The sequence below is a fragment of the Cyclospora cayetanensis genome, unplaced genomic scaffold, assembly GCF_002999335.1.
Source record: "Cyclospora cayetanensis isolate NF1_C8 unplaced genomic scaffold, CcayRef3 CcayRef3_contig_184, whole genome shotgun sequence".
Classification (NCBI taxonomy): Eukaryota; Apicomplexa; class Conoidasida; order Eucoccidiorida; family Eimeriidae; genus Cyclospora; species Cyclospora cayetanensis.
Window position 1 is genome coordinate 875 of NW_020312130.1, and position 20,205 is coordinate 21,079.

The 20,205-nt window shown below is 52.4% G+C and overlaps 4 protein-coding genes across 4 annotated transcripts; 2 read left to right on the forward strand and 2 right to left on the reverse strand.

Moving 5' to 3' along the window:
- The first annotated feature begins 1,433 nt into the window (after positions 1-1,433).
- On the forward strand, positions 1,434-4,064 carry LOC34621682 (radial spoke head 10 homolog B). Its single transcript, XM_026337454.1, has 5 exons — positions 1,434-1,927; positions 2,430-2,602; positions 2,751-2,853; positions 3,423-3,571; positions 3,913-4,064. Exons 1-5 carry the CDS (start codon positions 1,434-1,436, stop codon positions 4,062-4,064), a joined length of 1,071 nt encoding a protein of 356 aa, XP_026193239.1.
- A 3,271-nt stretch (positions 4,065-7,335) lies between these two features.
- On the reverse strand, positions 7,336-14,390 carry LOC34621681. The gene is made up of 13 exons (XM_026337455.1): positions 14,253-14,390; positions 13,767-13,814; positions 12,732-13,157; positions 12,429-12,500; positions 11,885-12,023; positions 11,496-11,616; positions 10,902-11,176; positions 10,394-10,789; positions 9,834-10,204; positions 8,631-9,668; positions 8,229-8,546; positions 7,608-8,023; positions 7,336-7,432 (listed from the first exon to the last, which is right to left on the reverse strand). Exons 1-13 carry the CDS (start codon positions 14,388-14,390, stop codon positions 7,336-7,338), a joined length of 3,855 nt encoding a protein of 1,284 aa, XP_026193240.1.
- Positions 14,391-14,673: 283 nt separating this feature from the next.
- Positions 14,674-18,137, forward strand: LOC34621680 (replication factor C subunit 5). Its single transcript, XM_026337456.1, has 14 exons — positions 14,674-14,751; positions 14,930-14,997; positions 15,097-15,179; positions 15,364-15,440; positions 15,664-15,749; positions 15,987-16,078; positions 16,264-16,354; positions 16,792-16,835; positions 16,937-16,974; positions 17,089-17,224; positions 17,405-17,458; positions 17,701-17,779; positions 17,910-17,946; positions 18,054-18,137. Exons 1-14 carry the CDS (start codon positions 14,674-14,676, stop codon positions 18,135-18,137), a joined length of 1,047 nt encoding a protein of 348 aa, XP_026193241.1.
- A 315-nt stretch (positions 18,138-18,452) lies between these two features.
- LOC34621679 lies at positions 18,453-19,215 on the reverse strand. Its single transcript, XM_022734877.2, has 2 exons — positions 18,886-19,215; positions 18,453-18,644 (listed from the first exon to the last, which is right to left on the reverse strand). Exons 1-2 carry the CDS (start codon positions 19,213-19,215, stop codon positions 18,453-18,455), a joined length of 522 nt encoding a protein of 173 aa, XP_022587574.2.
- Positions 19,216-20,205: the final 990 nt, after the last annotated feature.

The window sequence follows — 20,205 nt, forward strand, 5'->3', positions numbered from 1 at the left end:
CTGTTCATACCTCGTATATATTGCAGGGTAGTGTTTACCTAATACAAGAAGGCGCAGTGTCTTGTGCGCGTGTGTGTGCGTGCGCTCGCGCGCTGAATGCGAAATGAAACTACCTATGAATGCCCGAACTTTTTTGAGGGTCCAGCCACGCGCACCATCGCTGCCCCCCGACTCGTATCTCCGGAACTCAAGGGGTAAAGACACGGGAGGGCGGAAGAGTTTTTGGAACACACCCCAAAACTTTTAAGAACGGTTATATAGAGTCTGCAGTTAAGTGCCTCCCTACAAACACTTCGGAGCGTTACACGGCCAAGTGAGACGCCATAATTGTCCTGTATTGACCTGCTGCCTGTCAATAGACTCATTGACTCGTACAGCACAAACTGGGTGTGAACAATCTGAGAATCATGCCGGTGTCCTATAGAAGGTTCGAAAAGAAGCATATTCAGGCCAAGAGGATTGAACGGTTTCGGTTGAAATTTGCTGTGCGCTAGTACCAGGGGCGCTAGCGGCTAGTACAAGAGCACAGACTCGCTTCACTGCCTAGTAGTATGCACCGGATGTTGCTACAGGAATTAGGAGGATACGCATAAGCTCGCAGACTCCTTCCTTCCCTTAGAGTATCATGGCCCTAGAATATTGCCTATGTATACCGTTCCTGTGCGAGGCTGGAGTTTGGCTGTTAAAACTCTTATCTAGAGGGTTAATCTGAAGTGCTCACAGAATTTCGCTGGCAGATCAGGTAGAATGTTCCATCGTTTAAATGCAGGTTTCAAGTTATCCCTTCTGAGCTAGCTTCGGCAACAAGACAGTCCGCGGGAAACGAATCCTTCCAAGTGTGTGGCTAATTATATTTTGAACGCCTCATTTTTTTAATTTATTGTGGTTTGCCCTAGGGTTGTCCCGGAATCCCTGCGCTGTAGCAGCATTCATGTAAAGTACCAGCTTCATACAGCCGCATTCTTGCAACTTCCTGCCATTCGAGCCACCAGCGCAGGACAAAGCATCCATCGTGCCGGATACGGCCTGTGTTGCAGCGTTTTATTCGGCTGTGAGGTATATTTGTGCATTATGGACGCAATTCTCTGTGTAATATCGCACTTCTTGCATTGTTTCCATCTCCAAGAGGGGGAAGCCGCTGCCGGCATTGGTCTCGTGTCGCGCTGCCGCAGCATGCGCAGAAGGGAAGAAATACGCACCATTGGACATAGTTCCTATCAAATTTCACGTTGTTTGCATCCACGAATGTTCCGCGATATCTGAAGACGTGGCAGACGACGCTTAGAGTGCCCTTTATCTGGTCAGCTGCGTTTGAAGGAGCCGCACTAGAAAGCCATTCGCTGAGTGTTGCAGAACTTCTCTGGCCCCTTTCGTTTCACTTCCTTGCTGAAATAGAGCACACCGGTTTTGGTTTGCCGAACTGTGCAGCGTAAATGGGGTGTTCGGGGAGCAAGGCTCGGGCAGCCCGCCCTTTCACAGATGAATCTAGAACGCGTCTTGATAACCAAAACACCGGAGACGCTGACGCTGAGGCACACCAAGCAGGGGCCTTAGGGCTTGCCACACGCACAGGTGCTGCGGGGGGCGGGCCTAAGGCTCACGGTGGTGCCCCGTCTGGTAAGCCTGAGGACGAGGATGTGGACCCCCTAGCAGGCATAGACCTGACCATCCCTGAGGACTGTGAGGAGGTAGTGATGAAGAACGGAGTGACGTACAGAGGGGAATGGCGCAACGGCAAGCAGCACGGGAGGGGGGAGCAGCGGCAGGCCATGGGCGTGGTGTATACGGGACAGTTTAGTCAGGGTCAGATTGAGGGCTTTGGAAGGCTTACTAGGGCAGACGGAAGCAAATATGAAGGAGAGTTCGTTAACGGGAAGGCGGAAACGCGTACAAGGCCCGGGGTGTACACCTTCCCAGATGGGTCCAAGTAAGATAGACAAATTCGTGAAGCTTGTATGGAGCTGTTCGTTACTACAGGAATAAATACAGATGCATCTTGTGTTTGTGCATTTGTGTGTCTATAATGTGTGCCAAGCTACGTGTGACTGCTTTGATATACTTTGGATTTGTGCAAGTATGCCTGCATGTATGTGTATCATGTGCATTAGTATGTGTGCTCTGTATTCTTTCACGGACGTGTCTGCTCGTCTCTCGACCCAGGTACGCACAAACATATTTACATATATGCCAACAGATGCGTATGTATGTACAATTTATGTGTGCATTAATGCGTATATTGGTCAAAATACATTTTCAGTGACTGTAAATGTCAAACTGTTCAGGGGTGCGAGTGAGTACTAATGCATATATATCATATATGTATTCTTACGCATACACCCTTGAGAGTTTTAAAGCTTTTCAACTTACTACTCATGCGCCTTACAAGGCCCTTAATTTTCCAATGCTCGCCTGCTTGCATGTATCCGTAGGTACGTGGGCCAATGGAGGCAAGACAAGCGCCATGGGGAGGGTTGTGAGACTCTTTCTGACGGCTCTCAGTACAAAGGGCAGTTTGTTGACGGCCTCAAATGCGGCAAGGGGCGCATGAGGGCCTCCAATAGCGACACATATGAAGGGGACTTCGTACAGGGGGAAATGAGCGGTTAGTATGCAGCTAATATAACGCTTACACCCACTGCTAATGCCTGATGCATGATGCAGCATGAGGAAGTACTGGTGTGCTGGCATCGTGCGTATGTATGCTGATAACAGATGCGCCATCTGTGAGTGCTGTTGATGTTTGTTCTTAGGGCATGGTGTGTACACCTGGCCCGACGGCCGAGTCTACGAAGGCGAGTGGAAAGGGAGCCGAATGCACGGGAAAGGGGTGTTTTTCTTTCCTGACGGCCGCAAGTTAGTCTCCAGATTTCGTAGCGCTGAAGCTCGCTGCATAGCTGAACTTCACCATTAGAGGATTTATGCGTAGTGCCGACTAAAAACACAACAGTAAAATGCCTGTTTATGGATCTCTTCACTATGCATAGAATCTTGTGTGGGTGGATCTATATGCTTCTATCTGCACATCCCAGGTCGAGTGTAATCTAAGGGCTTTTCAAATGCCAATGCAGTTTTTCTACAGCTGCCATCTGAAGTACCCTGCCGGATTGATGGATGTTCCTTTGTACATATGTCTATATACAGATATGACTGTCTGATTCACACAAATTGCCTCAAAGATAATAAAGTTCTCCATCTGTCACCCTTGGTAGCTTCGTTCGTAGTCCCCTTGATCCGCCCTTGATGTTCTGTTTTAGCTCTTATTTGAGACCTTTGTTTAGAATTTGCTCGCAAAGTACATATTACGGAAATGAACCGAAGCGCAGCATTTTGAATAGCCTTCTACTGCTACTACTGCAGATGCTGTTGCCACTGCTGATGATGATTACTGCAGTTTTTTCTTATATTGATATGCGGGAGCGCAGGTACGTGGGGGATTTCGTAGATAGCAGGATGGAAGGAGAAGGCTGCTTGACGTGGCAGGACGGATCCTCCTTTAAGGGACAATTCAAGAACGGTCTGCCACACGGCGAAGGCAGACACACTCCTAAGGGGGGAACCCCTACTGCCCTTGGTAAGACTGACACAGCCGTAGGGTGAGACAGGCGGCAATATTAATAGAAAACTCCGGAGATATGGATACACGCAGGCAGAGGTAGCGTCGAGCAGAGAAAGACGGTTCTGGATACGCAAAAACGGAGCGCCTAAAATCTCAGGCGCGGCTTAGGGCATTTGCGCATAGGAAACAGAGAGTGAAGGACTGGAGCATGCGAATGTTAGACCGCCGTTGTTTTTCGCTTGCGATAAGGCGCATTCAGATGTACCCGGGACTCTTTTGCATAAACTTGGACGTCCAGCCTTTCTGATATTTGTGATACCGCTTCTGTTTGTCCTGCTGCTGGTTTGCTGTTGCAGCTCTCTGGAACAAAGGAGTTCGAGTTAAGTGGTTGGAGGACCTAAACCCTGCTGCTGAAAACGCCACGAAGGCCTCAGCAGCAACAGAATCAGGGATTCCCAATGCAGCGACCGGAGCAGCACCGGGATCAACACCAGCAGCAGCACAGTGAAGACCTTCAGCGGCAGTTTTCGCATTTGTATTCGCGTACCCGCTTTGAGGCTGTAGAGGAAAGGGCGCAGTTTTTTTGGGTTGAAAATTTTCTACTTTTCTTCCAAACAGCGGGTTTTCATAGGTGCCCGCTGTCGGGTCCTAAGAGGGTCCTGCCCCCATGTAGATGTGTATAGGATTTTACTGAGAGCACCAGGTAAATTCCTTGCTTTCCGCCGCTTATCTCGCGTGCGTAGATATTGGGGCTGGGACCATCAGCTAGGTCCCTGGGGATGGCTAATCGTTTGGGGTAACCCCAGGAGGGTCTCCAAGCAACAAAATTTTCATTGACACATACAAGGAAGCATATGAAGATGAAGCTAACACACAGCTATGCGCAAAGGCGAAGGGACTATGAGCCTTCAATTAGGCTAGAGATAAACATGTTCAAGGATAGACAGAAAAGTATGGGGACGATCAGTTGCAGCGGCGCGCAGCGACACATGAAGGCATGAATGTGTGCACAGGTAAAGCGATGTTAAGACTGGCTGCCGCACGCGCAGACAGATAGGGGTAGATACTGCGTGGCCCCTAGCTGGTAGTGACAGTTTATTATGCCCACAGGCTCAGCAGGAAGAAAAGGGAAACGCTGAAGTTCGGGTTCTTGCAACATCTGCCCTTAGAACGCTTAAAACAGTGTCCAAGTTATTGTGTAGTCCAAAGATCGATTTTTAAAAAGGAAACTGCTGGATCTGTGTGATGCCGGGCTGTGAATTTGTTGCTACGCATATGGTGGACCTCAACTTTGTGTCGAAGCACTGAGACAATTGCTCGTAGAACGGATGACACTGGCGATAAGATGGCTCTTTGCCCCGTTCTCCTCTTTGATTTCCTACGCTAAGTTGCACTAAGATGTGAAATACTGTAGCAAATGAAGCCACCTCCAACTCTTCTTGGATGGGGCTTATCTCTACAGAATGGCTATTCTCTGCGTTGGCTTCATGCCCCAGTAGTTTTTACCTTTCTGCTCCTGGAAAGCCACAAGCCTTCTCGCATTGGCATTTTAAATATGTATTTTATTGTCTGCCGACTCACTGACTGTTTTGAGTCTTGCTAGACAATCGGGCCCTCCAAGAAACCTGGGCTTTGCACAAGTGGAAACCTCTGGAAAGAGTGTCTCAATTCATGCCAAAGAATGCAAACGGACACCCGCAGGCCGGCACAGTCAGTTGTTGAGCCGAAGTTGAGTAAACTTCAGCTGCGGAGAGTCAAGACATCCCTACACACATTCAAAATTGCCGATATCCTAGAGCCTAGGAGAATGTTTGGCTATTATCCAGTACATTGGGAGCCAAGCCTAATTTCACAAGGAGAGGGGGCTACAAGCTGCAGTAGTGAGGCACATTCTACCGGAATTGGCAATCCAACGGCAGTTCCACGTGTCACTATATTCTACCATTGCCTGCTGGGATTCTGTTCATTATATCCTGTCGTTTTTTCAAAACACTCGAGGATGGCAGTGAATCTTGTGCCTTTTCTTAAAATAATGCGAGTGGCCTTTCCACGCACTGCTGGTGGCTTTCTTCTCAATATATTAGTATTTAGCTCGACGGGCAAGTGCTTGCCTCCACATCACGGTAGTGGCATGACAATGTGGATGGCCTTAATAAAGGCAAAGTCTTATAGCATACCAAAGATCCCATTACAGAGAGCACCAATGCGTTGAGTATTTATTGTGGCATTCGTGAGGCATCACTTTGGCGACTTATGCCGCAACCATTCCTTGCACTTTAGAATACCATGCCCACGATTTTGCTTTCAGGAAAACCGACAATTAGAAATGCTGCTTGGCATCCCATAGTTGACTTTGGACACAGACAACTTCAAAATATTTTACAGGCCCTCTAGGTCTTGTCTACATCTGTCACCGCCCCGTGTTAGTACCATATGGACTCTTCTTCGAGTATCTTCAAGCTTCCCTTATGCATAGTTGCTTCCTTAACCTGTTGGAGATTGTCTTGCCAAACGATATGCTTACAGCAACAGTTAATTATTCACGGTTTTCTCAATGATGTCACATGGTGGAGGTGGGACTACACGACATATGCTTGACCTTGAATTCGAGCACAGCTCAATCCACAAAACTGAGTGCGCGCGAGCTTCGAACATTCAAGAACCGAATGGTATGAGACACAGTGTGGCCTTCTCCATAAACAATAGATCACCAGCATAAGATGCAGATCGAGATATAGCCCATTTATGTACCTAACGAATTCCGCCTTTAGAACTCGAACCCTCCGTATTCAAATGTGGCCACTTTGATGCCTGTGTTAATGTACCCAAGAGATACATGGCTGACTTTCGAGTTGAACGTGCTGCAATACTAGTTCCAGTAACTGCACGGACCTCGCCAAAATGTTTAAGAAGCGCAAGCTTTATTCAGATCCCTGGCTAGCCCTAAACCATTGAACTGAATGACCAGATGCACAAAGTTGTTGCTACCGGCCGCTACGTGACGTGTACCCGGCCACCTCGGTAAGGATAGGTCAGAACAACAACTAGTGGTGGGGCCTTCTGCCGCACTTGACGTGCGAGTTTGATTAGGCAGGAGCCGTTCACACACGAGGTATCTCCCTGTTTATAATGTTTAGGGGTTAACCTGCCCAAGTACCCCAGATCCTGAAGTCCCACTGTAAACTGCGGAAAATAAACCTTGAACTATATGCCTGCCTCAGTAACTTGGGGGATGCTCAAGTTTGGACGGAAGCTGGTTCCTTAAACTCAAAGCACTGAACATATGGCACCGCTCTAGCAGCCTCGTATTCTCCCTCCCCTCTCCCGCCCTCCCTTTGACACAATGCAGCACGATATCGCTCTTAACAAAATAACGAATGCTGCCATTTTCAGGTGCCCAGTCGTAAATACTCAGATCTAGCTTGTTTTCAGTCCGGGCACGAAACGCACCGGTGTAGTAATCTGTCGTGGGGGCCAGGGAGGGGTGCTGCGCTCACCAGGCCCCAAGCCCGTCATTCCAGGCCTGCTGTAGGCTGGGCTTGTAGTATGAGGAATATGTTGCACGGTCTTATTGATCGGCGTATAACCGCATGTAGATCTCAGTACGCATGCATATGTAGATTTGCATGGGCACATAATGAGAGACATGAACACCCTACAGAAGTATGGCGTTCCAAACTACAAGGCAAAGAGTGTCCGAGAAGTAAGAAGTTCCTGCAGCTGAAGCTACACCAAGAGCCACAGGTGTGGCAGCCAGGGCAGCGGTGGAAGCATGTTTGTTACAGCGCTTCTAAAGCGGCTTTAAGTTCTTCCACGACTTCAACAAATGTGGGGCGAGTTCGCGGGTCTTCTGCCCAGCAACGGCGCATTAGATCTCTGCATGCAATGCCACAAAAGCCTTAACACACACCTATACATACTAAAGCCAGAAGTCGGAGCACACTATCGGCGGCCGCAGTCCCCAACGCACATGCTGAAGCAAGCCATTGTGCTTCTTTTAACAGGATGCTGCATATCCCAAAGTCGAAATCCCAGCCCCTTGATCCTTTACCTGAGTATGAGAGGGCACTGTGGTAGAATGAACCTTTCGTCTGGTCGCTCCCCTCTTAGCACTGCAGCACATATCTCTGGAGGTGGAGGCAGCCACACATTCCTCCGATCTATCTGCTGCTGCTGCTGATTATTAGATGAGTGCCTTGGCCTTAAGTAGGGCAGTGCCTCAGCCGCAAGTTCGTACAGCACAATCCCAAAGGCAAACACATCGACAGCCGGTCCCTGGGAGAGTCCCCTCATAACCTCTGGAGGCATCCAGTGCACTGTGCCTCCTGCTGGAGTGCGAATAGATACGGGGACCGCCCCCGGTATATCACGATAATTGGGGTGATCACTGCCCGCACCTTCTGTGCCTACTAGACCTTCGCCGCCTCCAGTTGCTGTTGCTAAACGACTCAGGCCGAAATCTGCCACCTAATGCAGCAGCAACAAGCACACGTGCTTCTTTGTATATGTAAGCTCTGCGAGAAAATGTACCATAGCCCCTCCTGCCCCAAGGCTATCCCTGTGGCCTCCTCAGTTTCGCCCCCCGACCGAGGACGGCTTCAAAAGAGTGGCGTAAAAGCAGCAAATCCCTGAAAGCCGCAGCACATAAAGTACTCAGGCACTGCTTGCCTACCTTAGCTACGGGGGTTTGGGTGTCGCTGAGAATGGAGTCTGTCAGGAGGATGTTAAGACTCTTAAGGTCTCGATGCACCACGGGAGGCTGTGACGCATGCAGGTACACGCAGCCGCGAGCCACGTCCAGCGCAATTTTCAGCTTTTGAGCCCACGTTAACCGCATCCGACCTTGTTGCTGTTGCTGTTGTGGCTGCTGCCGTTGTTTATGGCCTTCCCCAGATCCAAGCTGAACCTCCAGTTGCTCACCTGATGCCCGCACTACTGGAGCTGCTGCTGTCGTTGCTGTTGAAGAGGCGACAAATATAGGGTTTTCCGCCTCAGCAAGTGAGCTCTCTGGTACAATCCTCGTATGCACAGCAGCAGGATCTGCTGGATTTGCTGCTGGAGATCGGGGCAGCGCAGCGGCAGCAAGAGCCTCCTCAGGCCTCCCGTGGAGCAGTCCAAAGAGACTGCCCCCTGCACATAACTCCATAACCACCGCGAGACCTTGCCCCTGGCAACCTGTGGCTGCCAGTAATTCTTTTGTGGTGTTTGAATCCCCAGACCTGTGAGGATCGCTGCTGCTGTTGCTTTTGTGGCTACGGCAGGAGGCCTCATTACCATCCAGTACACACGCACCCATAAGCAGCACTAGGTTGGGGCACCTGAGCCTTTTCATTATTTGGAGTTCGCGAGCAGCAGCGGCGGAGGCGGCAGCAGCGGCGACAGTAGTGACTCCCCTTTGCTGAAAAATCAAGGGGAGCACCTTTACTGCAACGTCACAGCCCCGCCACGTCGCTTTAAGGACAGTTCCCGAAACACCACTGCCCAGTACGGAAATTATCTGCAGCTCTCGGGGATCGACCCCCAAATTCAAGGCCTCCAGCTGTGTCTTAAGGCCCCTGAGGCAGCAGCTGCTCTTCCCGCTGCAGCCCCTGCATGTAAAACAGCCACAGACCCTAGAGTCGCCTGCGCCACCTGCCAATGCAGCTAGCGCTGTCGCTGCTGCATACGCGGAAGGGATCGCTGCCCGACTTGGCTGCTGCAAGACGTAATCCCACGCTGACGGGAATGCAAAGGGCTGCTCTTGTTGCTGAAGTTGTTGCTCCTGCAGCTGCGGGTGCCAAAGCTGTTGCGAGGCATTCCCCACGCAGTAAGAAGCGTGTTGCAGTAGGCCTTGCTGTTGCTGCTGCTGATGGACAAGTTGCTGCTGCAATTCTAACTGCTGCTGAAGCTGCAAGTACTGCCCCTGCTGCTGCGCTTGCGCCTGCTGGTAGCGGAGCTGCTCGAGCTGTTGGCAGCGCACTTCAGGATTCTGGGGGATAAGGTGCTGCTGCTGCACATCCAATGGCTGCATGTACGGAGACGGTTGTACATGCTGGCCAAAGACAACAGATGGATGCGTGGCACTGCCTTGAAGCCACTGGTATTCCTGCCGACACTGCTCCACGGACGGCTCCTGAAAGATCCCAGAAAGCTGGAATTGCTGCTGTTGCGGCATGTACTGCTGCAGCTGTGGCTGTTGCTGTTGGTCATCGTACTGCTGGTGCGCGTATTGCTGCTGCATGGGCTGTTGCCGTTGCAGCTGCTGCTGGTGAATTCGCTGCTGCATCTGCTGCTGTACGTGTTGATGCGACGGGCTAGTAGCGCTCGTTAGCGACCTCAAGTCCGCTTCAAACGATGCGACAGCCCACGATTCCAATTCGCCAGTAGCAGCGACTTGCGTAGGCGATGTTGGCTCCTCCCTACCGAGTGCAGCAGCAAAGGAGGCCGCATTTGCTGCAGTTTCTATTGAAGGGGCTTCTGCGTTCACAGCAGTTGTTGCGCCTGCTGCGTCATACCCCTCCTCACATGCCCGATGGTGCTGTTGCTGGAGCGGCTTTAGCTGATCTAATTGATGCTGGGCCCCATTCACATCGGCTGGAGCTGCAGAAGGAGCAACGCTGTTGTTGCATCCACTGCTACAGCGGGAAGGCTGAGGTTCTGCTGCCGCCACTGCATGCGGCGAGGAAGGCCTGCCCGCGTTGGACGTGCCCGAGTTGTTATGCGTTGTTGCCACTTGTTCTTGCTGTCGCTGGTCTTCATACTGGTGAGTCTGTCTGCCTTGAACGCTGCAGCTTCTGGCTACCGCAGTGTTGCTGCCAGTGCTCTTGCTGCTGCTAATCCTTCTGCTCCCGTTTCGGCTTTCCTCTCGGTGACCATGCATGTGAGGCTGCTGCATAAGCATGGCAACATCCAGCGTCCTGTCCTGCTGCAGTAAGTACACCTCTTCAACACTGAGAAAATCGATCCAGTCTGACTCAGGCCCCGCAGCAGCTGTAGAAAGTGCACTCCTCGTACCGGTAGCAACAGCTTCCAAGTCGGCAGGCAACGGCACATGCAGCACAGTCTGCATGCAGCGGCGTGTTGAGGAGGAGGGCCTGTAAGGCAACAGCTGACTGCGGGCTGGCAGCAGCCAACGCGGCTGCTGTTGCTGCTCTTGCTGCTTTCGCAGGTCAGCAAGCAGCAAAAAGGCTTCGTGGGGTGGAGGCCGCATGCGGCGCAGTAACGAGCAGCGGCTCGCAGCAGCTTGACACCCCTCTGCAGAGGCGGGGCACCCACAACATCCCGCCACATAAATTTTATCCCGTTGTTGGGTTGATACCTGCAACGTTGTTGGAGCTGATTGAGCTGCGGGGGAACACGCACGTACCTGCCGCCAACTGCATGCTCTTAAGGGCCTCCTTGAGGGGCGATGATAGAGACGCCAGCACTGCAACAAGAGAGGGTCCTGTCTGCAACGAGACAGCGGGACGCATGCAGCGCTGTAACAAAGCGTGCAGCAAACGCAGCACTAGTGCAGCCACCCCCCAAATGTCATCTGCAAGTAACACCAAGTAGCTGCCAATGACGACAAAAGCATCGCTGTCCTTCTGCTGCAGCAGTAGCAGACAAAGCGCGCATGCGCGCTGCAGGAGGCCGATCAACCTAAAAGCAAACGACACAGGGAGGTACAATCCCGACAAGCGTTTCATCGATATGGCTGCTGCAATTGTGGTATAAGCTGCCGCTCCCCCAGCTGAACCCTATAATGCAAGAGTCCTTGCTTTGCTACATCTGCCGCTACTTGAAGAGGTTCAGGAGCTCGCATACGAGTGTCATGCTGCCCTAAGAATAGTGACGAGGTTTCCCGTTGACAGCTGCCAAGAGGTTCGACGCCAGAGACATTAGCGTCTGAAGCGATGCGGCCACAGATGCCACAGCAGCAGCAACTACAACAACAGTAGCGGCAGCTCCCGCAACTCACTCCGACGCAGCTGAGGCGTTCAAGGGAACTACACCTTCCGACTCGAATGCGACAAGGGTCTCCAGAGATACCGCATTTGCCCGCAGGAAGCGCGAGACGGACCAAGTGCCTGAAGCAGCATCAGGAGATCAAGCGAGGCTTCTTTTCGGAACCCGCGAATCGATAGAGGCGTGAGAGAAAATTTCTGCTGCTGCTAATGCTTCTTCTTCCTCCTCGGGAAGTGCCGCTCTCTGCTTACAGCAAGTGCTGCTGAACCCGAAGCTGCTGCCGCGGCTTACCAGTGCAGCAGTCTGCCAGTTGCCGATGCAAACGCAGCTTCTCGGCGAAAAAGTCAGCGCAAGCACACAAAATGCTCCCCAAGGAAGGGAAAGCTGCCAGCTCCCCAGCCGTCTTCGCTGCAGCTCCTTTTGGCATCGCCCCTGGAGCAGAGGCTGTTGCTACTGCTTGTAAAGCAGCCGCCGACCACATGCGGAGAACCTGGTCTGGCAGCTTGCCAAGAGAACATCCAAGGAACGCCTCCACTGGAATCTGCCAACAAACATAAACGCAAGCCAAAATCCGTATCCCGGGAAAAAGCCTAATTCATGCGTATGTCTTAGGGGGCAGCGCTGCGTCTTTTGTCAGTGTCACGAGATCCTCAGCTAACCCTCTTCTTCCCGGTTCACACACGCATTAACGTCTGATTCCAAGTTCACACATGCATTAACGTCTAATTCCACGTTCACACACGCATCGACAATTAATTCCAAGTTCACACACGCATCGACAATTAATTCCAAGTTCACACACGCATTAACATCTAATTCCAAGTTCACACACGCATAAGCCACTTCTTCCCAGTTCACACACGCATTAACGTCTAATTCCAAGTTCACACAGTCCTCAGCTCTGCCCTTAAAGCCTCAACCCTGTTAGAGTTTGGCGTAATTGTACCTGAGCGAGCAGCCTGTGAGCTACCACAAGGGTCTTTAGGGCTGAGACTGGCTGAGACAGAGTCTTGTTGCTCTGCAACAGCACACATGGTGTACAGTGTCAGAATCAGCACCCCAACAAAATGGCTGCTGCTGGGACCAGTCAAAAGCGAGAAACAGCGGCAGCAGCTTCACCACAGGATGCATTCCTTCAAAGCTGCGGCTGCTGTGTGCAAGGCGCCAGCAACCCCCAGCACTAAAGGCCAAGTGAAATGAAGACACCAGAATCAAGGGCAGCAGCAAAAATAGAAAGAATTCAGCGGACCAGGAGCTCCCTTGCGAAGATCTCGGCTGTGTCAACGTAACATTCGCGCATGCTGCTCCCGTGACGGCTGACTCCCTTGGGGGTGTCTGAAATGCCGTTACTCAGGTTGCTGTTGCTGCTGCTGAGTCGCTCTTCTGCCATAGCATAGAAGAGCCGTGGAAGCAGGGCTAGTTCTGCTAGTCGAGGTGCCTCGAGTTCTCTCGACAAGGACCGCTGCAACAGCTTTTCAGCCAATGGGGGTAACCTCGCTGCCAAGGCTTTCCTTTTTGCTGCTGCTGTAACTGCAGCACTGTCAATCAAAGAAGGTTCTAGCTCTGGAGCTGATGTTGCACCGGTGTTTGCAGTGTCAGGGCATGCAAGAGCCCCCTCTGAAGCAGCAGCACCTGCTGCAGCCACATTGCCGGAAAGCAGTTCACTCGAATTGCGCTGCTGGCTGTCGCGAGGAGCAGAGAGACGACGCCTCCTGGGGGATCCTCTGTCGGGGTTCTCACAAAAAGATCGATGCCGCAGTAGCTGCTGCTGGAAGTGCCGCTGATTTTGCTGATTATTGTGCAGCTTCTGCAACATCAGCTGCTGCTGCTGCATCAATGCTTGCTGCTGCAGATAGTGCTGCGTGGTCAGCTGCTGCTGTTCTGGCAGAGAAGCCCCCTGAGGCAGCAGCAGCTGCTGGTGGTGGTGATGGTGCAGCACGTGCTGTTGCTGCTGCTGCTGCCATTGTTGCTGCACTGGCTCTTCAGGTTTCAATTGCTGCAGTAGCTGCTGCGAAGACTCGTGGCAATTCTCCCTTTGGAGGGCCTGCAGGTACGAAGGCTGCGAAATCTGTCCCTGTTGCTGCAGCAGCTGCTGCTGTAAAAGCTGTTGCTGCAGTTGATTCTGCTGCAGATTCTGCTGTTGCACCAGTTGTTGCTGCAACGCATGTTGCTGCTGTAGCTGCAGTTGCTGCTGCAATTGCAGTTGCTGCTGTAGCTGCAGTTGCTGCTGCAAGTGCTGTTGCTGCTGCAGTTGTTGTTGCAGCTGGGGGTGCTGCAAGTGCAGTGGCTGCTGCTGCTGCTGCAACTGTGGCTGCTGTTGCAGCTGTGGCTGCTGTTGCAGTTGCTGCTGCCCTTGTTGCTGCATCACATCTTGTGTCTAGTGAGCGCGCAGGTGTTGCTGCAGAGAGCTACTTCAACAAGTTCCTTAGGTCGCTTTCACGTGCAACGTCTAGCTGGACACGGGGAGTGCTGCTTTGGCAGTAGCAGCAGGAGAGACACAGAGTGCCCTTTTGTTGTGGTGCCTTTGAAGAAGTAGTAGGGAGGCGGAGGGCAAGAAGGCGTTAAGACACCAAAAGCAGTGCTAAATACTGCTGATCAAAGTTGCTGCTGCCGCTGCTGCTGACTCAACGCCAGCAGCAGCAGCAAGTGAAAGCAGCCACTGGAAGTTGCCCCAATCGATGTCATCGTGAAGGCCAGAAGAGCTGTAGGCTTTTTGATGAATCATCTATCGGCATCACATCAGATCCACAAGCCGCAGGAGCTCCTTGACCAGTGCCGCCGCGATAGCAGCAGCTGCTGCGGTGGGGCCCCAGGGGCCCCCCGTCCACCCACCCCTACCCGCAACAACCCTCGATGCGCAACTGTTGCAAGGCGGACAATGGTCTCTCGAAGCGGCGTAGCTTGTCATTTTAGCTTAGTGTAGTCCCAATTTCAGCAAAACACGTCTTCCGGAGACGCTCTCCCGCAACACCTCGCTGGAAGTTCACGTTCCTGCCCTCGCTGCTGCTGCTGCTGCCGACAGGTTCTCTGAGCAGAATACAACTGGCAGTCCGAACCAGGAGAAGGAGGAGCAGCAGCCACAAAGCCGCCCTCCCAGCTTCTCATGCCGCTGGGCAACACCTACCGCCGCAGAGACAGGCCTCCATCCCTTCACAGCGAGAGTAGCAGCAGCAGCAAGGGCAGCAGATAAAATGGACGAAAATAGGAACCCCCAGGACCACGCAGAACGGCCTTCCGCGACAATTCCAGAGGATATGGACTTGCCTTGGGTACAGCTGAGACAGAAGCCCTTTTTGGCCATGCGATCCTTCGAACCTCCGCGGAAGAGGCAGCATGTCGCCATTCAAAACACCGATACTCCCTATCCGCCATGGACAGCCAGGGATAGGACCCGCAGCCTCGGATTGATCATAAGTTTGGGGGCCTCTTGTGGTGTGGGTTCCTCAGGTGGAGCGCTATCGTCCAAAGACGTTAAGTGACGTCCTCTCCCATGATGACATCATTCAAACGAGCAAGTCTCCGTCCGAACCTTGAGTCCTCAGCCTCAGAAAGCAGCTGAGTTGCGCCTCTTCAAAGCACAAAACATGTCTCTTTGGACATCTCTTGCAGGCTAGGGCTTTTTGCGGGTTTGTGCGTACAGTCCAGCGATACCTCGACAAGGGTCAGCTGCCGCATCTCCTTTTTCACGGCCCTCCAGGTAAGAAGCTCCCTTCGCAGTCTATGTATTTCTTCTTCGGTGCCTTGAGGATGTCGCATGGATTGGAAGCCTTCCCGAGGCTCTAACGTGGTGACAGTTGCACTGGGCCTCTCGCCACACGGCTTCCGTGCCGTGCCCCGTGTTAGGTCATAAAGAATTAAACTTATGGATGCATCATGCGCAGGAACTGGAAAAACTTCCACTATTCTCGCAGTGGCTCGGCAGCTGTACGGCACGCAGCAGGCTTCCCATGTTCTCGAGGTAGGGAGAGGGCCCTAAGACCTTCCTCGCAAGCACTCAGCAGGATGTCTCCTCCCTGACATCTACACCCAGCCCTTAGCCGCTGAATCCCTGCTCAAGCAGACAGCAATGCAGATTCTATCTGTCCGGCTTTCTTTTTTGTGCATGGTATGGTGTTCAATACGCGTTTTCACATTGCTGTGTTGCTCTTTTTTCTGCCTGTTCTGGTATCTCCTTGGTGCAGCTAAACGCGTCGGATGACAGAGGCATCGGATCCGTAAGGGAGCTTGTGAAGACCTTTGCTGAGACGACCTCCGCTTCCTTTTCTATGTACGCGCATATTTAGTCACGCGACAATGGGAGTTCAGAGGGCTTGGAAGAGCGGCGATCGGCTGCACAGCCTTTCGACTACGCATGACCAGCCCTTCCCACAGTGGTGCTAGCCCCCTTCCCCTTTTGGAAGCCTGTTTTGGCACACCCCTGAACAGTGCGTGCGAGGGGACAGTTTGACGAAGGGTTCATTCACAGGCTTATAAGGCCTTAGGGTGTTAGGTTTCTTGTTTGCAGGTCAGGACCCTCAAGGCTACCGAAGCTGAAGTTGATTATTCTGGACGAAGCAGACCAGATGACGTCTGCCGCGCAAAATGCACTTCGGAGAAGTCAGGGATTTTCGGCAAATTAAAAAAAGGGGCTGCTGGTATTGCTGCTGCTGGGATATGCCTCTTGCTACAAAGGCAGAAGGTGTGGCGCCGTTGATGGGGGGGACGGGGCATGGGGAAGGGATGGATGCATGCGAACGAATGGAATACCAATTTATTGCTCGCTTGGGGCTTTGGGTTCGCAGTTATGGAGACGTATGCTCGCAACGTGAGATTTTGCTTGATCTGCAACTTAGTCAACAAAATTACTCCGGCCATCCAATCTCGATGCACCAGGTACTCTGAAACGGACTGTCGTTTCAGCAAACGTTGCTGCTTCAGTGGCTGCTGCCCTTGCTTTGATTCTCTTTACGGCCGCCGCTGCCGCCATGCATCCTAGCTGATCCTATTGTTGAGCATGTGCTGTGTGCACCTCTTGTCCGCAGCATGCGATTCACACCCCTGAAGCCAGAGGCGGTGAGGCTAGGGTGTGGTAGGGTTTACAGCATAGCGTTCAGGCTGCACAGTGAAGGTCATGAGATCTGAGGTGGAGTCTTAATGGTTGAGCTCGCAGTGTTTGGGTTGTGTTTTAGCTAAGGCGAAAGGCAGAAGAAGCTGCTAAGCTGGAGAAGTACGTCTCACTAAACCTAATTCCTGGATCGCCGATGGCAGTATTCCCCGAGCGCGTCTTGGGGTCTAGGAGTCGGTTTTGCATATAATTTGCATGTTCGCAGCATGACGGTGACCGAAGACGGATATGAGGCTCTCATACAAATCGGTGAGCAGGAGGTCTCTGCTGGATGGACGAGGGGAAGCCTGCCACGGCTTGCTTTGCAGGGCTTGGCGCTGATGGCTTGGAATGTTTGCTTTTCGCTGCAGCGAGTGGAGACATGCGTCGGCTCCTGAATTGCATGCAGGTGAGTTCTGGTGTGTCGGGTGGAGGGCCTCGCTCTTCCAGAATCCGTGCTTGTGTATAGCGCGACGACCCGAGGTTGACGATTCGAGAGTTTTGCGGACGGAATTCGTTGCAGGCAGCAAGCATGGCGCATCCTGGGGAACCTCTGGATGGGGAGTTGATTCATCGCGTGCTGGGACTGCCACAGCCCAGTGAAGTTAAGGCCCTTATGCAAATCCTGCTGGAGAGAGACTTGAAGACTTGCTCCGCTGGTGTGTTCCAATTCCGCAGCAGCCACTGACGTAGCCCCCTCGTGGCGCTACACCCTACAACGCGAACGCCCTCGGTGGCTTCAAAGCGTTTGAAGGCTGGAGTACCGTAGGCGTAGGAGGGTCATCATTCTGCCCTTTAAGTGACCCCATGGTCTTTGCGCCTGGGCGTGTGTTTTGCAGAGTTCCACGGATTGGTCACCCGTCGGGGTTACTCAATTCGAGATTGGACAGAAGGTAGGGCGAGACATTGCAAGGCAGCATCCCTTGGCTTTCTAAAGAGCTAAGACGGCCCTTCTTCACCACTTGGGACGATGCTGGAGTCTCCCTTGCCTTCCTCGTGGGCCTTCGTACACTTCACCGCTCCGTGTCTCACACCTGTCTATCAAGGCTTAACCAGACGCGAGGCATCGCGGCTTCCTCTGCAGCTACTTGAGAATAAGCTCAGCCTGGGGGTTCAAGCTTTGCTTTGCTTGCAGCCCTGCACAACGAGTTGAGGGCCATGAAGCTGCCAGTCCCCGTGGCCATAACCCTTGTAACGCGCCTCGCAGACATAGAGTGAGAACTAGGGATTCTGCAAGCTTAGACCTATGACCCTTGGCATAAACCCCGAATCTCGTCGAACCCATAAAACCCTGTATCTCTCACAGCTGCAGAGGGGAGGGCCTATTCTACGGTGTCTGCGCAGGGAGCGGCTCGCTCTTGGCTCGGGGGAGTTCGTTCAGGTAAGTACACTCCCTAAACTTTGATTAAAATTCTTGCTTCCCCGACCCAACTCCGGAACCAAGCAAGTGGCCAATCCAAAAAACATAATGGTGTCTGCTGCGTACAGCTCCATGCAATAATCGCGGCATTTTTTGAGGCCCGCCACGCTCTGCATGCCTCCCATACTCCGATAACGGCCACTGCAAGCTAGCCGCAGCCGGCGCTGACAAGGTAGCCACAGTTTTCCTGCTCTACAGCAGGCCCCACAGTCGAAGAAGGAAGCCTCCACATGAAGAGGCTCCAAACCATGGGGAATCTGCGGTCCTTTGATGGGAGGCTCAGCCTGAGCCATAGGGTGCAGAGCTGTCCCAAATCCTTAAGAATGCACACTATTGGACTTCCATAAGAAGCAGCCTAGGGCTTTGGTATTGGCAGGATTTTGCTGCAATCCTTGCTCTGGACAAATACTACGACGGGGTTGAGACATGTGCCGGCAGCCCCAAAATTCGTGGGTGGGCTTTGAAGTTTAGCAGCAACCAAACCACTTTTTATTGCCCTTTCTGCGGATATGCTTAGGCTGTTCTACATCCTTGTTTTCTGGTGTCGGTACTGCGGCTACACATGCTGCCGGGTTTATCATCCCATAGGGGTCGTAGTATGCGGGACCTGGCAAGGAGAAGCTCTCCACAGAGGGCAGTGCAAACTGGTTCATCATACCCTGAAGCCCGCAGTACACAGCAACGGAACGCACTGGCTCAAAACCGAAGGGCCATGGTAACTTCCTATCCCTCATTCGCCGAGGGCCCACCAGACCGTGTGAGCATACCCCTACTGCATCAGCACGCAGACCCTTGATGTGGTGAGGGGCCAGCCAATACACTCAAAACCCTTGAAATCCCCGACTCAGCAGGAAAGGGGGCAAGTGGTACACAAATGATTCAGCCCTACAAGTATCCTACCGGATAATACGGTCCTCCGGTGGGCGGGGGAGGCATGTTGAGCGCGTAAGGAGATCCGTAGGGACCATACATAGCGGTTTGATTGGCGAAGGCGGCAATCTGGGCCTGCGTGGCGTCCACTGGACCCCCCGCCTCCAGCATTCCGGGGTAGCCATGGGTGATGCCTTGTGCAGCCAGCTGTTGCTGCACCATAAGAGGAACCTGCTGCTGCATCTGAGGGCCCTCACCGGCTCCAGATGATCCAGGGTATCCCTCGCGACCAGTGGCCGAGGCCCCGGCTGACGGAGACCCTTCCACCGACCCAGGGTTTGCTGCTGCTACTGTTGCCATTGTAGCGGTATATTGAGGATATTGACGCTGCAGTGGCTGACGTTGTTGCTGGGATTTAAAACGACAAATGAATATACACTACCTACTGACCCATAAGTAGACATTCTCGCAAAGCTAAATCTACCAAAGGCAGGCCGGCAGCACCGGACCACTCCGGCCGCCGGCTGCTGAGGCTGCATACCTCTTGAAGATCCGGTGGCTTGTTGCCCGACGACCCTCTTCAGCAGATTTTCAAGTGAAATATATTAATTTCGAGAGAAATACGTAAAAGGGAATAGAAAAGACCAAAACTTCCCCTACTTTTCTGCCGTACTTCGGGCCCGACCAGCCACAGTGCTGTCGAACACCTAGTTTTAGATCGCCAGACAATCGTTCTTAAATTTTACAGAGCAGACACGCCTCTTGAGGAACTTAAACATTTCATGAGTCAAGGGATATGGTGCATCAGAGAGCTGTTGACTACTGCAGTGCAAGTGACCTGGCATACATTTCAGATGTATTGGGCAAACTGTACTTGACTATATAACTGTTCAGTCACTCTCTTTCTAAAAATTGAGCTCAATAGCCTGGTTGTTCCTTTCTTTCATTAGCTGCAGAGCGGAGGCAGATGCACGACACGGCAAAATACTGCTTGTGTGGTAGGTTGCAGTGTGCAACAGTATGCGAAATGTGACAGATTATTGTACCTTACACGCCTGATGTCATTTCCTCCAGCGGCCTGTAGCTCTAAGGGGTGGGGGAATTGAGAGGCTGGATACCTGGGGAGGAGCGCGCTATAAATCCTGTTCAGTACACTCTTGCTACTGAGTGTCTCCGGATTAAGAGCATAGGAAGATTATCATTTCAAGTACGAAGTGCAACACTCATAATCAAGAAGGAACAAGGAAACTAAGACATCGCGCACCGCTGCTCCTAGCCCTTTAGCCCCAGTCCAAGCCTCCCGTCCGTTCTATAGATAGGTGTTTTCATCCCAAGCAGAGCCAGGCCGCA